Source organism: Mercurialis annua, linkage group LG1-X (genome assembly GCF_937616625.2).
Source record: "Mercurialis annua linkage group LG1-X, ddMerAnnu1.2, whole genome shotgun sequence".
Classification (NCBI taxonomy): Eukaryota; Viridiplantae; Streptophyta; class Magnoliopsida; order Malpighiales; family Euphorbiaceae; genus Mercurialis; species Mercurialis annua.
Window position 1 is genome coordinate 68,120,624 of NC_065570.1, and position 17,550 is coordinate 68,138,173.

The 17,550-nt window shown below is 30.6% G+C and overlaps 2 protein-coding genes across 2 annotated transcripts; both read right to left on the reverse strand.

The window, feature by feature from the left end:
* Positions 1-1,840: 1,840 nt before the first annotated feature.
* On the reverse strand, positions 1,841-5,542 carry LOC126665423 (uncharacterized). The gene is made up of 5 exons (XM_050358231.2): positions 5,271-5,542; positions 3,536-4,904; positions 3,153-3,422; positions 2,595-2,750; positions 1,841-2,127 (listed from the first exon to the last, which is right to left on the reverse strand). Exons 2-5 carry the CDS (start codon positions 4,895-4,897, stop codon positions 2,008-2,010), a joined length of 1,908 nt encoding a protein of 635 aa, XP_050214188.1. The 5' UTR covers positions 4,898-4,904; positions 5,271-5,542; the 3' UTR covers positions 1,841-2,007.
* Positions 5,543-7,045: 1,503 nt separating this feature from the next.
* Positions 7,046-11,631, reverse strand: LOC126665353 (single-stranded DNA-binding protein WHY2, mitochondrial). Its single transcript, XM_050358126.2, has 8 exons — positions 11,476-11,631; positions 10,862-10,965; positions 10,669-10,772; positions 10,488-10,580; positions 10,258-10,352; positions 10,009-10,082; positions 8,636-8,724; positions 7,046-7,400 (listed from the first exon to the last, which is right to left on the reverse strand). Exons 1-8 carry the CDS (start codon positions 11,508-11,510, stop codon positions 7,284-7,286), a joined length of 711 nt encoding a protein of 236 aa, XP_050214083.1. The 5' UTR covers positions 11,511-11,631; the 3' UTR covers positions 7,046-7,283.
* Between the last annotated feature and the right edge of the window lie 5,919 nt (positions 11,632-17,550).

A 17,550-nucleotide genomic window follows, 5' to 3' on the forward strand; every position in this document is an offset into this window, starting at 1 on the left:
GCACTGTTAGATAATTCAATGTACAATTTGTTAGTGTTTCATCTAACTTTTAGTTGTAACTGTAGCATGTAGGATAACAATTTATTTAGGCTAACTATTCAATTTTATAAATCTCTGATACATAATTTATATATGATTGATACATGTTTGCTACAATAATTGAATTAACCGACTAATTTGATTGGTTCATTTTTATATTTTGAAGATTTTTATTAATTTGATTAATTCTACTACATATTTTTTTTTTATACACATTTGATATATCTCCTTTATATATTCGATATATCTTCAATACATTTATTGTACTAATGTAACATACATATTTTCAATGCATATTTGATACATCTCAAATACATATTTGATGTAACTCCGATACATATTTGATACATGTTCGATCGTTAGAACTCTTTTTCTTGTTTTTATACGTTTTTTTTATTTTTATTACATATATTTTTTATAAATATTTAATATATCTCGAAATACATATTTGATACATAATTTATACATGATAAATTATACACATTTGATATCTTCGATACATATTCGATACATCTCTAACACGTATTTGATACATCTCCGATCTTTCGAACCATTATTTTTGTTTTTCATACGTTTTTTTTTTATTATATTTATATTTTATACATCTCTGATACATATTAAATACATAATTTATGCATGATAAATACATTTTTTTAAACGTACTTAATTGATACATTGTAGATACATTATTTATACATGATAGATACATTTTTTAAATGACATTAAATAAATACATCGCGGATATATAATTAAATATGATATATATATTATTTATGTATCAGACCCGTGTTCGATATGTATTAACAATGCATCCGATGAGTAATTCATAAACTTATATTTTTTTTATAATTATATTATTTGTATATTTGTATATTTTTATTAAAAATTAAAATTAATATTAGTATTAGTATTTTTAAAATTTATTTATAATAAATAAATTTTAATATAATTTAAATGAAGGGACTTTAAATCTTTTTAAAATTTAAATATTAAATAACCTATTTGTTTTTATCATATAAATAAAAATTTGTTTATTAAAAGCTATTTTAAACAAAATAAAAAAAGGGCTGACCTGCGCATAAAGCAGGCCAGTCTTAAAGTAAAGCAGGTGCACCAAGTGGTGCACCTGCTTACGCGTGACGTCAGTGTGTCAGGGGCTGACGTAGCAATAAAGGTGTTGGGTGTAATATTTTTGAAAATAAAGGATGCTGGTGTAAAGAATACAGATAAGAAAGTACCGCATGAAAATGATGGTTCTTTTTTGAATAATTTTGTAACTTTCTCAAAAATTTATTATAATTAATAAGTCAATTCATGAATTAATACACTGGTCTGCAAGCTTTTAATTGAGTTTAAATGTGAATAGCTTACGAGCACTTAATTGAAATTAAATACGAATTCTTTATAAAAATAAAGAGCCGAGCATCGTTAAATATATATTTGGTTTGTTTAAATAAATATACATAAAATAAAATTTGATCTCGATTAGTTTTGATTATGAATTCACTTGCAACAAAATTCAGAGCGTCCTCTAGCAATTCAGATTTTATCATATAGTACAAAATAAACATAGAAAAAGAGAACAAGAAATTGTTAATAAGTTTATTTATCATCACATTTTTGCTTGGGGCTAAAGACTAATTTTAGTTAATTACTATTATCCTCATGAATTTAAGTGCGAACAGTTAGTTTTTCCCTTCAGTTATACCTTAAACCCCTTATAAAGGGAGATTTTAGTTAAAGAAAAATAAAATGTGGGAAAACCAATAGTTTTTTTAAAATTTTATAGAGAAGACAATAATTCGGACCTAACTTTATGCGAATAATAGTAATTAACCCAAATAATTTTTTATATGCAGAATAAATAAATACAGGGACAAAATTGCAGAGAGCCAAAACTGCTCCAAAACAAATGGTTAATAAGCCACTTAGCATTGCCAAAATTGTATCTGAAAAAGTAATATGTTTTCATGGTGCCATCAGCTCATCTATTGTATAGGAAAGAGACTTTGCCCAGTCAGCTCGTAGGAGTAAAGTTTGTAATGTTTTCATTATATTGTATCCAGGATCCAGCTTTCGCTGCCACCCCTGCACGTATCATTGCCAAAACCAAATCACATTCTGATAATAAAATTGCAAATATGCATGCACTTTGAACCGAACCGAACCAGAGTTGTACGTTTTTCAAATCGAACATTCTAAGGAATTAAAATAATTCAAAACGAACTTGTCGGTTCAGTTTGCACTAAAATTTAGCTGAATGTATTCATGTCTAAAACCGAACCAAACCAATTAAACCAATTCTTTTATAATCTTAAACCAAATCAAATTTAGCCAAGACACTACATATAACGTGTTAAAGGAGCTCGCATCTGTTACATGGCATACAGTTACAATCCAAGTTCAAACATTCATGCAGAGGAAAATAACTTCTCACTTTGTAGAATTGATTATGTTTATATCAAAATGAATTACTAAATGAAATCATTTGCAAATGAAATGAATTCTACAATAGAGTTGAACCAAACAAAGGGTAATCGAGAAAACAAAATTACCTCAAGAACTAAAGTTGTCACCATCACAGTGCAAACATTTCCATCTATGTTAACTTTGTGGCGCCTGACTTTCTCCAGTACTTCTTGCATGCACTCAGCAGGATGAACTATATCACCCTCTGGAGTACCCCAAAAAGTGAATGCCTCTTCTACTTCCTGATAAAATAACACTTCAGAAATTGATGCTCAAATATGCAATGCAACGTTTATACACACATACGCGCAAAAGTGATAATGACCTTGTTGTGAAACCATGATAGATCAATCATTTATCAAACAATTGGCAACATATATGTGCACATTTCAGATTACACAATAGCAGAAATTATTTTTCTTATGCCCATGACATGATAACCAATTGCTTTTTCAATTTATCAAGCCTGACACCATTTAATCCCTTCTTGCCACCTAAGAGACTAACTCATTTTCCAATTTTTTTCAATCCGCAACATCAAGTAGAACTAGCATATAGTTTTACCATCCTAATAGAGAATAACTCGGTGCAGTCCTTAACACAACCAACAACAATATAAAGAAATCATGTTTCAGATAGGTAACCTCAATGAAAGCTTTAGGATTGGGGCAGTTTTGCTGTTTTGATAATCTTAGCGTGCATTGTGCTGCAGTTCGGCCATCTCGGCGAGCAACAGCTTTGAAGAAATCAATTAAATTTACTCGATCACTCTTGGAAAGTTCCGCAGTCATGCCTACATCAAGAAAGATGACATGGGGCTTTGATTTAAAGATCCCTTTTCTAGAAGACTTGTTTTGAGACGTCCGCACCAGAATATTTCCTGGATGCATGTCAGCATGAATAAAGTTGTCCACCTGAAATAAAGAAATTACCCTTTTCCCTAAGCAAGACAATATGAATGAGAGACCAAAATAATGACATGTTTTAGATTTTCAACTTCCAATATTCAATAAGTGTAAAGTATTACCAAAAGCATTTTCAGAAGGGCATGAGTCCCAATGTGAGCAAGTGCACTTTTTATTCGATGATGTCCTTCAAGTTCATCAACAAAGTGCGAGACACTTTCCCCTTGCTCATATGTTTCTACTAAAACAGCAGGGTGCACAAGTGGGTATATGGGCTTTGGAAAAGAAACATCCTTCCAACTTCGGAAATTATATATAAAGCGGCTTAAGTGAGCAGCTTCTCTAGCAAGGTCAACTTGAGACATCATAAAAACTGCAAACTGCTGCACACTCTCATCCAGTCTCAACCAATTCAAAGTTGGAATGAAGTTTGAAATTTTGGCAACCAAGTTGATTATCTCAAAATCTCTCCTGATTGATTCACCAACACCAGGATGCCTGACTTTTACAGCGACCACCATAGGAATTTTCTGTTTTTGACCTGGATATCTAAATCTCAAAGAGGCTCGATGCACTTGAGCAATACTACCAGATGCAACAGGCTTCTCTTCAAAACTATCAAAAATCTCAGAAAGCTTGCGACCGAAAGCTCTTTCAATAGATTTCCTAGTGTAATCAAAACTATGTTCAGGAGCTTTAGTGTGCAGCTCTGCAAGCTTCGTGCATAAATCTCTAGGGAAGAGATCTGGCCGTGTAGCTGCCCACTGACCCCATTTTATGAATGCTGGACCCGCTTTTTCCAGAGTGCGAAGAACAACCTGAAGCCACATTTTCCTAAATTTTGGTCCACAAAGGTCCACAAATGGTGCCATTACCAAACTAGGAGAAAACAGGAGTGCCAAATACAGAGCTCGCGCTAGCAAAACAAAACCTTCTACAACACCGAGCAGTAATGAGGTAACATAAACATGTCCATCTTGAGCACGCATATACAAAGAATTTTGTAAGGGATAAACCTTCGTTTCTGACAACGTCCTTTGTGCCCATGCCACCTCACCACATGTCATCGCAAAAAGACCAGGTACTAACAGGTGCGAGCGAGTCAAAGCCAAGCTAACAGCTTGAGCAATCCTACTTACACAAGGGAAAGAATGATCACTGACAGAACCTTTTCTAAGAAACCTTTTAAAGGCAAGTTGGGCATGGTTCATCACCGCATTACTAGCTGATAGAACAGAATAATTCCTAGAAGAAGAAACATAAATCTTGCAAAAATGTTCCTTAATTCCATAATATCCAAAGAATGTCGAATATCTTCCTCCACCTCCTCTATTAGGAGAGCTATATCTCAAATTACAGTATCTGAGTTTACGCAAGTGTAAGCCAGCTGTAGTATCTAAGGTTGCATATTTCCTTAATTCTAATTGACTCTGCCCATGATTTGAGATAATTAATCTTCCAACTTTCTTAATATTTCCAAACATCAAAAATCTGCATCCAAAAGTATTTTACCGAAAATTTAAGATTTGCACACTAACAGGATCAGGACAATCACAGCAAATAAAAATGAAATCACCGACATGACATATTTTGTGACATTCCCCCAAAATACAAGCTTGATTTCTTGAAATTGATATAAATTTAAGGCTATAAATCAAATACAAACAATTGAATCACCAAAAGATAGCTTAAAACAAAATAATCATAGAATCTCCCCTCATTCTACTAATTGGATTTTTTTCTCATTGTCTAACAATTCCCTGTTGTGCTATAAAAGCCCAGTTCCTACACTCAAACCCCTAAGAGAACACAAGAGAACGATAAACTGAATTAGAAGAGAATGGTACAGAGACTTACTTAGAGGAAGCGGCGCCGCTATGTCAGTAAATCAAACCGGCACATGATCGTCAAGACCCCAGGTGGGAAGTTGGTTAATCAGACCACCAACAAGCGATCCTTAGTTCCACCTGTCACTGGCAAGGGATTTGTCACCGGAGACCTGCTGAATATTAGAGGTCAGGATTGTCCGGGAACAGGAAAACTATACGGGAAACGGGCTTATGGAGATGTGTTTTCCGGTGGCGCTGTCAATAGAAAGGGTTATTAGTGCCTTTTCAGTTGATGGTAATTGGTGTTGAGATCATTTATTTCTAGCTGGCTTAAAGTATAAATAAGCGCTTCAAGTTTTCAACAAAGACTGTTTATACTCCTAAACTCTAACTCGGTTCAACTCATCCCATAAACTTGTAAAACTAATGCAAATAAACTTTTTCAAATTTAAAGATATAAAATTGTTATATAAAATTTAAAGATGTATGTCCACTTTTATTTAAGTATATATGTGCATATGTTGTAAATAATTTTAAAAAATAACTTTCTAATTGTGAAGTAATTTTTGAAATCAGATCGGATTGACTAGTTGGACTAATTTAATTAGAAACCGGTTGTTTATTAAGTCTAATGAGACATTAAATTTTGAATTTAATCTAAAAGTATCAAGTAATGTAATTTATATAAATTGAAAATTGTCATATATTGATACTGTTGTTAGGACTGAGTACAAATCTAACCAACTCGTCAATATAATCATCAACAATTTTATTCTTAACAAATTAAGCGGTGCCTTCTCTCTAAACCTTGAGAGAGGAAGCTCAATTTTCTTCACGCAAGTGATCTTCGACTTTTAGCCGGAAATCACGTCTCTTAACTTGTTTATTTCCATGTCTACTTTTATTTTTCGTATTTTTCGAATAAATTGCTCTGCTTTTGGACATTTTATGTGTTTTTAGAGTGTTTTGTTATATTTCAAAGTTTGTTTTCCAAACTGAACGGACATGTGTATGGCTTAGATGAATCACGTATATCCCTTAAACATTAACCGTTTTCAGTCGTTTAATGTAAACCAAAACTTAGCATTAACGAAAGAAAATTGTCAAGTTAGCATTTTTGTAAATAGAACCCGCATTTAGTTCAATTTTATAATTTTTCTCTCAATTATATAATAACCTTATAAAATTGCCAATTTTGCCCAAATCTGCATCTCGTACGAAATCTTGTAAATGGGACTTTTTTAGACTCAAAAATACTTTTACAAATGACTTACTTGAACTCTTTTCTACTTAAAAAATTTCAAAATAAATGACTTATTTAAATTTTTGCAAATGAAAAAAATATCAATTTAGCACTTGTAGGTACCACTTAAATGAAAGGTGCAATTTAGATAAAATGGGTGATTTTCTTTCAATTATATAATAGCCTTATAAAATCACCAATTTTGTCAACCGTATTTTTAAAGGTCAAATCGGATTATTTAAAAATCGGATTATTTAACAAATTCAGAGGTTTAATAGGTAAGACATTAAGTTTAAGAGGTAGATAGATAAAAAGTACAAGTTCAAAGGTCAAACAATATATTAAGCCGTATCAATTTAGTTTTGTCGACATATAGTGACTACATATAAACCCCGTCTTAACTCTGGCATATGCATCCGATGCAAAATCTATACAAACAGCAACCTGTGTAATGAATTAACCGGGTTTAATTTTATGTATGGGCGTGTGAGTATTTGCGTACATGTTAGATAAAAATGTCAACAAGCTTCATCTAAACCGAACTGAATAACGACCCAAACTAAACCAACAAATTCAGTTTGATTGAGTTTGAATACATCATTCTTAAACGACCCGAAGACGGACTATTACAGAGAAGCACATATTCACTATAAGAACAGATAGTTTCAAAATTTACAAGGATAAAATATGGGTCGGTGTGCTTCAAAAGGCCAGTCTATAGCAAAACCCATTTTGAAATGATCTAATACGAGATGATGCTAGCAAGCAGTGCAAACAAACCTTCCACCGGATATGGCTTCATCTATCCCATTCTGAAACTGTCTTTCTTGGATCCACTTTTGGCGGATTTCCTACTATGTTTCTTGGTGCTTGAGCAGTCAGCCGATCCCAACCCATGAGATGAGGCAATGCAAACTGCACCATATGAACAGAATGGCAAAAGAAAAGAACATCACGAAAAGTTTATTCAGCAAAGCTAGATTCATAAACAAGCAAAATGGCAGATGGCGACACTGAACAAGAACATATTGAAACAACAACTCAATATGCAACCCTTTATGCAACTTAAATAGGAGTTTAGATGTGCTCATCAACTCTCGAGCATTAGCAAGTATGTGTAATGCTCGACAGTTCAGTTTTCAGTTGATAAGTTTCTAAAAGTACTGCAACTCATCCTACAAAAGAAGTCAAAGCTAATGAGTCTTAGTTGTGATGATACCCAGGGACTTTTAACCGTAGCATTAGAATCTTTATTTTATTTTATTTTTTTGGTGACACAAAGTCTGGTAAATATTCCTACAGTTGGTTAAGTGTCCCAATGTATACAGTGAATCAATTAAAGATATAAAAGGTCAGCACATACATAAATTAGGGGAGAAAATGTTGAAAAATACAAAATGAAATAGCTAGTTGACAAAACTAATTCTTGCGAGGGGCATTTTGAGAAAGTCAAGAAATAAAGCTATCCCCTTCCTCTCCCTCTTGTGCTTCATGTCTCTTTAACTCCAATTCATTATATAAATAACAAGTCATCTAGTTACCAGTAAATGTCCCCCAATCACAGGTACGACGGAAGCATAACAAGTCATCTAGTTACCAGTAATCCCCCATTTTCAAACAACAAGTTTTTGTGAATTTATGATCATTGGTACTTCCTACCTTTCAAACATTCTTTCATTACACAAATAAAATTCTTAACAACTTTCCTAATGAGTTAAAACTGTTTATTATGATTCCTAAGTAATGGACCTCTCTATTTTCTTACTCCCTCCGTCCCAATAGAGTTGTCCACTTTACCTTTATCACACAGTTTAAGAAAAGCAATTATTGTAATTTGTGTATAGGTTTTACAAAATTTTACTTACTTTTTTTATAATACCCCTATTTAATATAGGGTTCACATGCAATTTACTTTCACTTTATTCATTAGTGGATTTTAAATAGGGGTAATATAGAAAAATTGAGGGTAAAAGTTAGTTACTTTTTGAAAGTGGACAAGAGTTTTGGGACAAAAAAATTTCTCAAAGTGGACAACTCTATTGGGACGGAGGGAGTATTTTTTTTGTAAAGAGAGATAAAGAAAAGAAAGCATGTCCATTCAAAGTAAATTTATAAAGCACAGAGTAAATAAAATGTTTAAGATGTCATACACTGCAAGCTGTTTTGAGAACTGCAATTTCACCAGCAGTGACAGGAATGTTCAACCGCTCATTGGTTCCCAAAGCGTTGTTAACAACAGCTGAAAAAGAATTCACATTAAAATAACTAGGAATTCTATCAAACAAAAAGTGTAATGTTAAAGCAACAATTTCAAAATACGACTAGTAAAATAAACAATTCAAGTTTTCTCAGAGACCAAAACAATAATGGCACAAGAAAATAAAAATGTACGACAAAAGGAAACAAAAACAACAGTGGGATACTGCATTGGTTCAATACAAAATTAGAGAAATAAATAAAGATCTAATTTAAAGGGCGAGACAACTTTCTTGGAAAATATTAATACAAGGCATAGATTAGTTGTAGATCTATTGAGATAAAAAGGAAAGGAATCCATGAAGTGTATATAATTGTTAGTAAGGCCTACACAAAGGAACCCAGAGGTTGTAAATTGTATATAAGTAGGATGAGATTGGATTAGAGATTACCAAGCAGCAGATTTAATGAATAAAAACCAGGATAGATGGAATGCATTGGTAGGTATGCGTGCATCCAAGTTAGAATTGCTTATAGATCCCATTATGCACAAACTTCAAACCAAGAAATAGTGAAATACACAGCCAGAACAGGCTTCCGGCCTTTTCTTCATCATCCGGCAATGAATTTCAGCTCATTAAAGCACACAGGCGGGTTGAACTCACAAAACAAAAAAGTAAACTAAGATCTCAAAAAGATTTGAACGAGCAGCAGTTCTGCTGGAAAACTCATTACAGATAAGCATGAGGACTATGAAGGCTGAGATGAAGCACGGGTTCTTTTAGAAGTAACTAGATGAATGCACTCAAGGTTGACAAAGCCAGAAATAAATGAAACTTCCCGGAACTAGTTTCTATATATACGTCGGCAAACATAAAGGAAACAGTGGTCCAAACATGTCTATAGAGACCTATTTGGTAATGCTATACCCTAAAGGCTATTTGTTAACTAGAAAATTCAACAAATTGCAATATCAAATTTCCCAACCTATCTCCACTTTTGACTCAAACTTCATACAACTACCAACCTTGGAACTATTTATTATCCTTTCGTAGTAGATTTAACTTCTGAAACTATTTAGTAGATAGTTCTAAATGCTGGATTTTTGCTATCGCTCAATTGGTTACTCAACATCATTTTTCTATTTATGAGTTTTAATGGGAAAGAAGCAAATGATAGAATTGCTCCTTTGGGGAATAATTGGTGACACTGACAGTTCGGGGTCTGAAAAAAACTTAATAGATTAATTTGCATTATGAACCTATAGAGCACGTGCAGGATAGAGAAACTGCAAAGATCAAATTTTGCAACAAGATAAAACACTTACTTAATGATACGAAATAACCACCACCTTCTGGATGCGGCTTAAATGATAAGCTCTTTCTCACTTGACCAGCATTACTGTTTATATAAATAGGTAATTCACATATAGATATTAGCACAATTTAAAAAACTGAATGATGTGACTCAGATAAACAGATCGGTGTACTAAGCAGATTACAAAATTCTAAACTTAATACAACCATGTCTTTGAAGTTATCTACATGAATGAATAAAAAATACACAGTAAACCAACCTTGATAACATTCCAGGATCATGAAAGCATTCAAAGGAATCCTTGGGACCCAAGCTTAACAAAGACCCCACTTCTGTCGCCGATAAAGCAAATTTCTACAAATTATCAACACAATCTACCATTCAAACCAATAACATTGAAATTTATACACAGAGAGAGGCTAAAAAGGCTTTGTAGCTTAATGATGAACAGATTCAGGTTTCAATGAGAAAAATAGTAAAGCAAATTACCTGCTTCTTTTCATAGTCATACTTGCGCTCTCCCATGGCAGGCAAGAAAGTTAACATTATAGAACCATATCGCTCGACTTTAAGATCCCCAGACTGCAAAATATGTTAAAAATGAGGATTCATTCTACTGAAGCTGATAGGATTAAATATGGTATAGATATAAAAAGAAATTTCAGCTTACATTCAGCCTAGAAAAAGTTGGCAGAACAGGCTGAACTGAGAGTGCAGCTTTTCCCTTGTAAATGGAAAACGGAGCAAACACTCGTTGCAAAAAATTCCCCGCCCCTGCATCATTTCAGATAAGTAACATTGACTAAAACAGACCCAACAATTGCAACAAAACTAGAAAACATCTTTGTACAAAGCTACCAAACCTTTGATAGTAAAATCCTCACGAGCAGTTGAAATGCCAGCCCGGAATGTAAGATCATGAAACACTGAAGTGTCTCTGATATTAACAGATTTCCCAATTGAAATCCTAATTTAGAGAAACATCAGTGGAAAATTATACAACACAACTTTTTGCGCCATGTTATTCACACAACAAACCAATAATGCGCTAGTCAAGTGGAATATTTAGTGATAAAAAAAAGTAATAGTTAAAAAATTCAATATCGCAAATGCTCATTGGCTTATTTGCTTGTTGTAAATATGACATGGCGCATCGGTTGTGCGAGATAAACTCTCCACATCAGTAGCAAGAAAGATTAGAGAACCGATGAAATAAAGTTGGAAAGCAATTCAACTTGACGATTAAAGTTCATGCCGTTAGGTTTTAACCCGACAGACCAATTAATACACTAAAAGATTTACCTAAAGTAAAGATTGAAAAAAGACTATTCAATTCAAACACTCGAAAATAGATGATAAATTTCTTCAACACTCAAAGAAATTGGTTTTTATGGATAAACAAAAAAGGGATCCCTAAAAATAAACAGAAATGGAAGAAAAAAACTTATTAAAAAATAGGGTGTGTTTGATTCTGTACCTAGACTGTTGCAGTAATCGCCATAGCTTCATCATCTTGATTCTTGGGAGTGTAAGTAAGTGACCGAGAGAGTGAGGGTTTTAGAGATGACGTTTGGTAGTTCAAACAAATGTGCCAACACAAAATTAGGAAAATACTCTCGTTTCTAAAATAATATAATTTCTTACCTTATTACAAGATATAAAAAATAACTCGTAAAAAATTGAAACAATAACTCGACTTTTTAATATTGTTATTTTTTTACTAAAATATATTTATATTATAATAATATCTATTTTTATTATTATTTTATTCTAATCATATTTCTTTAAGCTGTGTACGTATTTATCTCAAAAAGTAAAAATAATTGTTTTTTTTACCTCAAAACGGAAAAAAAAAATTAAAAATATTCCATGATTTTTTTAGATTTATATATTTACTCTTATTTTTAAAATAATTATGATTTTACTCCATTATCAGATAGGTATCGTCATATTATCATCTCGTTATAATAATTTTTTTGTACATGTAGGTATCATATTATCATACTATTATCACAACCTTATCATTATATTATCATAAAACCTTATCATACTATTATCATCTCTTTATCATATTTTTCTGTAATTTTTTTATTTTCATGTAGGTATCATATTATCATAGTATTATCATAATTTTATCATTTTATTATCTAAAAACCTTATCATACTACTATCATAACATTATCTATCTATTATCATAACATTATCATATTATTATCATTATCGTATCATTTTATTACCATAACTTTACAATAATAGTATAATGTTATGAAACCAATATGATTATATAGTGATACTCATATGATAACCAGACACTATTTTTTTAATAAAAAAACGCTTTTCTCTGCAGTAATGCAGTGATACCCATATGATAATCAGATGTTGTTGTTGTTTTTGCAAAAGATCATTTTTATGCAGAAAATCGTTTTGTTCATTATAATTTTTTTTATGCGTATTGTTAGATCTAAAATTAAAAATAAATAAATTCAAGAGTAATTTATTTAGACCTGAATGTTAAAATAAATCGTAATAATCACCACGAGTTAAGAAAACAATTGCTAAAATAAAATATGAAAGAACGGGGGAGCGACATCAAAATGATGGCGAAGCGACGGCAGAACGATGAAGAAACGACGAAAAAGAAGAAAAATAAATGGAGAAAAAAAATAAGAAATAAAGAAAAAGAAGAAGAAAAATGACAAAGAGAAAAAGAACAAAAGAAGAAGAAGAGATAGAAAGAGGAGAAAAAGAAGAAAGAGAAAGAGAAGGAGAGAGAGAAAGAAAAAAGTGACGTGGTAATTTAGAGTAAAATAATAAGAAGAAGTAAATATAATTATATATAAATATATTTTAAAATAAAAAAATAACAATATCAAAAAGCTGAGGTATTTTTTCATTTTTTTTGAGGTAGGAAATCATATAATTAAAATAAATAATATTTTTTTCTAATTTTCTCGACTTGTATGGCTCTTACGCCAAGAGATGTGCGCCTCTTAAATAATTAATTATTTTATCTAAATAATCTAAATAAATGTTAGAAATTTAAATATTTAAATTTATGTAAGTAGTTAATCATATGTATTTATAACACAATTCTCTATCATAGTATAATCTTAATATTGTGCTGGAACTCCTTAAATAATTAAAAAAAATTAAATGAAAAGTAAAAATTAAATACTTTGAAATTGGACTTAAGTAGCAATTTGTACCTTCAACTTGTAATCAATGTGTAATTAGCACATAAATTAACTCTGTGAGCACATCAGCTACGAAGTCGGCGGTTATGGCAATTGACCATATTTTGGCAAATTAGCTTACAAGTTGAGAGGACAAATTCTCAAAATGGGGTTAATTGACTATGACCACCAACTTTACAACTTATTTGCCTACAAAGTTAATTTATATGCTAATTGATTACTCCCTCCATCCTAAATTGATAGGGAGTATTTTAAATTTTTTTGTCCCAAGTTATATGCAGTAATTTATTGTTTAAATATTTAAATTATATATATGTCCTCATTAATTGTAATATATTACATTAAAAAGAGAGAAAATCCACTAATAAACAAAGTATTAAATAGGGACAAGTGTGATATGTTTTATAGAATTACTTATTTGTGTAGATTTATTAAATTTCTTAATACTTGAGTTTGTCCTAAACTGTCTATCAATTTGAGACGGAAAGAGTATTTACAAATGTAGGGAGCAAATTGCTATTTAATTATTTTGAAATTGTATTATTAATTTATCGGGCGGCAAGTTACCCATAAGTAAAGGTGGTAACGTGAATATCTTTATGAAATAATTGAAGAGTAATATTTTCTAAAAAAATTACCAATATATTTTTCATATATATATATATATATATATATATATATATATATATATTGAGTCGAGGTAACTCGCGAGCTATTCGGGATTGACTCGAAAAATACTCGAAATCGGCTCGACTCAAATCGAGTCGAGCTCGAGTTCGAGCTACTTGAATTAATTATCAAGTCGAGTTCGAGCTCCAAAATACTTGACTCGATGAGCTCGCGAGCCTAGTCGAGCTTCGTTTAATTTACCTTTTACCTTTTTTATTTATATATATTTATAAGGGTTAATTACATATAAAATCACCATCTTTACACGAATTTTCAAAAATAACACGACCTTTAAAACGTGTCAATTCAGGGCATCACCTTTCATTTCTTTTCAAAAACAACATGAGCACGTTTTTTGATAAAATTTTGCTGACTTGGACACCCAATGAGAGTGCCACGTGTCACGCCACGTCAGCAAAAATGCTATTAAAAATGTGCCCGTGTTATTATTGAAAAGAAATAAAAGGTGGTGCCCTGAATTGCCACGTTTTAAAGGTCGTGTTATTTTTGCAATTTCGTGTAAAGGTGGTGATTTTATATGTAATTAACCCTATTTATAATAATACCTTTATTTTAATATTAAAATATAATTTTTAAATATTTATATTGATAATCGAGCCAAGCCGAGTCGAGCTCGAGTCTCAATTATTCTGTCGAGTCCGAGCTCGAGCTCTCTAAATAAAACTCGATCGAACTCGAGTTGAGTTTCGAGCTTAAGATTTTAGAGTCGAATCGAACTCGAGCTTGACAGTGTTTCGAATCGACTCGGTTCGGTTACACACTTAATTGTATTATTTATATTTCATATATTGTAATATCTAATTTGTATTTCATTTTAAAAATAATTGTTTTCTTTGCCCCTGAATTTATCATATGTACCCTACGGCACAACTATAATATAAAAGAAGAAACTTCCAACCTGTTTAAGAAAAAGGCTTAATTACTTAAAAACCACCCACCTTATAATTTTTTTTCATTTATACCATGACCTAGGAAAATTTTCAATTGTATCCTATTTTTGATTTTTATGTTTCATCTCTACCCTAATGAGTTGAATTGACCTTTTTTTTTTTGAAAAAAAGTTTAAATTAATCCTTCATTTTAACCTATATTCTAATAAAACGTTAACGATAATCATTTATATATCTTATTTTTAATATTTTCATCTTTAAATTAATAAAATTATCAAAAAAATTATTCTTGGGGTACAAACGAAACATAAAAATCAAAAATAGGGTACAAATGAAAATTTTCCTTCATCGTGGTATAAATGAAAAAAAGTTATAAGGTGGGTGATTTTTAAGTAATTAGGCCTAAGAAAAAGTCCAACTGGTTTGCATGTTATTATTAGCATATTTTTATTGTCTTTCTAAACAAACAAATAAATAAAGACTACTTGTCAAGGAAGGTACCGTATACATCTAGGTTAAGGGGCACCTTATCATCAAAGAAAAAGAATTTGTGCTGAGCTTATGAGATTAAATCCTCTCTACAAGCGTCAAAATTTCTCATTTTTAAGTAATTAAAATTTTGGCATTGACAATGAAGGGGAGGACTCAACTTGAATTTTTTATGTATTTCCTTCTCTATAATAATATTATCATTAGTCTCTAACCAAAATTAATTAATTAGGTGTTGGTTCGATAATGTTTCTTAAAAAAATTCAAATATATCACCTGTTTATGTCCTTCGACTTTTAAAATTAAATAAGAAAACATACATAAATAACTAATTATTAGCTTACAATAATTTCTTATATTTTCAAATGTCAGCCTACAATTACATTATTTCATTTTTCATCTTTCAATGCCATTTTATTTTTTAGTTAATTCATTTTATTTCATTTTTAAATTATAATTTTACTATTTATATTTTTGTTTTTTCGCCAGTGTGCGTACCGATTCTTTTCTTGAAATAAAGTTTCCCTTTGAATAATGCATTCCTATGTTGTACGGAAAAGAAGCATAAAAAGTGATGACAAATCATATATATAAACCAAAGTTGGTGATTTATATTTATATTTTAAATGGATTTGATAATTTTACAACTACTTGCTTGCTAAGGGATTATAAAGCGTAAACTACTTTAGAAAGTAGAGACTATAGAAATTCCACTTGGTATATGGGACCAACGGAAGGTCTGATTATGAAACACAGCCGAATCTTTAATGTACTAGAGCGTGGGTCCTTGGATGGGATTCCACGTTTTCCTTTTTAAAATATTCATATTAACATAGATATTAAATTAATTTCAACTACTATAAATTTTATTAAATAATTACTTTTAAATTAATAATGTACTTAAACAAAAATTTGTTTGATTTTATTATAGTTTACTTTTTTTTATGAGAAATACTAATTTTTAAAAAAATTGTTGAATTTTTTTTAAAAAATATTTCACTCAGTCGTATCATCATTGAATTTTAAGAATTACTACTCCCTCCGTCCCAATAGAGTTGTCCACTTTACCTTTATCACACAGTTTAAGAAAAGCAATTATTATTTGTGGGTTTTGTAAATTTTTACTTACTTTTCTTGTCATACCCCTATTTAATATAGAGTCCACTTGCAATTTACTTTCAATTTACTCATTAGTGAATTTTAAATAGGGGTAATATAGAAAAATTAAGTGTAAAAGTTAGTTACTTTTTGAAAGTGGACAAGTATTTTGGGACAAAAAAATTTCTCAAAGTGGACAACTCTATTGGGACGGAGGGAGTATTATTTTTAAAATATTACTTACTTTTTAAAAGAAAGAAATAACATCATGATGAGGTTCAGTTAGAGATAGTATATTTTACAAAGCTCTCTTGATATTAATGTTTTCTAAAATATATGAAATAAACTCAAAAAAAGTAAACATTGGATAAAGAAAATTGAGATAAAAAATTTATTTTAACAAGTTACTAATTAAAAGGATAAAAACAAGTGGAATGCATTTTCATGTGCTAATATATACATCTAGAAATTTAGCCCGTTAGCATTAATTAACACCATTTTTAATAAATTTGTGTCTTTCGTTTCGTGTGCTTACCATTTCGTGTGATATACCATTTTTCAAAATGAAATGTGAAAAAAACATTGAACCAAAGTTCAAAATTTTAAATTACTATGGTCACCATTAAATTTTGCTTCCTCTAACTAACTTATTTTTTTAATTTATTCTGATTGATAAATTATTTCTATATTTTGGAGAAAAAAAGAAGAAAAAAAAGGGAAAATCTTGCTATGATGAAACAGAAGATCACGTTGACTTGGTTAGACTTCTTGATGTGTAAATTGTAGTAACACTTTCCTAGAGGGCTTCCCATTTCACAACAATAGTAGTCAAGTTTCAAGATCCCTTATTACCATAATTTTTGGACGTTTATATCTTGTCCATATTGTCCTTACAGGTTAGAAATGTTATTGTTTTTTTTTTTTGAAGATAAGAAATGTTATTGTTGAAAACTCAAAATATTATTTTTCCTTTTTTAAATATTTAATTTTAATAAGTCATAGTTTGATTAAATTCTATTTTATATTTTAAATGTATTATTACTTTCTTTGTTCCTTCCGATCTGATTAATTTTTTTTCACCCTGTTTAAAAGAAATTCATTAAACAAAGCATAATGTTACTGTAAACTCTTATTAAAATATTATATAAATAAAAATTATGGACAAAAATAAAATATATATAAAAAGGAAAA

What these genes read in the sequence shown, in the direction of transcription:
- LOC126665353 (XM_050358126.2), bottom strand. Translation starts at nt 11,510, where the DNA reads ATGATGAAGCTATGGCGATTACTGCAACAGTCTAG. An exon ending in TGAGGATTTTACTATCAAAG is followed by an intron (nt 10,773 to 10,861) that starts GTTTGGTAGCTT and finishes GAAATGATGCAG; the next exon opens with GGGCGGGGAATTTTTTGCAA. An exon ending in TGGTTATTTCGTATCATTAA is followed by an intron (nt 8,725 to 10,008) that starts GTAAGTGTTTTA and finishes ATTCTTTTTCAG; the next exon opens with CTGTTGTTAACAACGCTTTG.
- LOC126665423 (XM_050358231.2), bottom strand. Translation starts at nt 4,897, where the DNA reads ATGTTTGGAAATATTAAGAAAGTTGGAAGATTAATTATCTCAAATCAT. An exon ending in CCCTTCTGAAAATGCTTTTG is followed by an intron (nt 3,423 to 3,535) that starts GTAATACTTTAC and finishes TCTTTATTTCAG; the next exon opens with GTGGACAACTTTATTCATGC. An exon ending in TGACAACTTTAGTTCTTGAG is followed by an intron (nt 2,128 to 2,594) that starts GTAATTTTGTTT and finishes TGATACGTGCAG; the next exon opens with GGGTGGCAGCGAAAGCTGGA.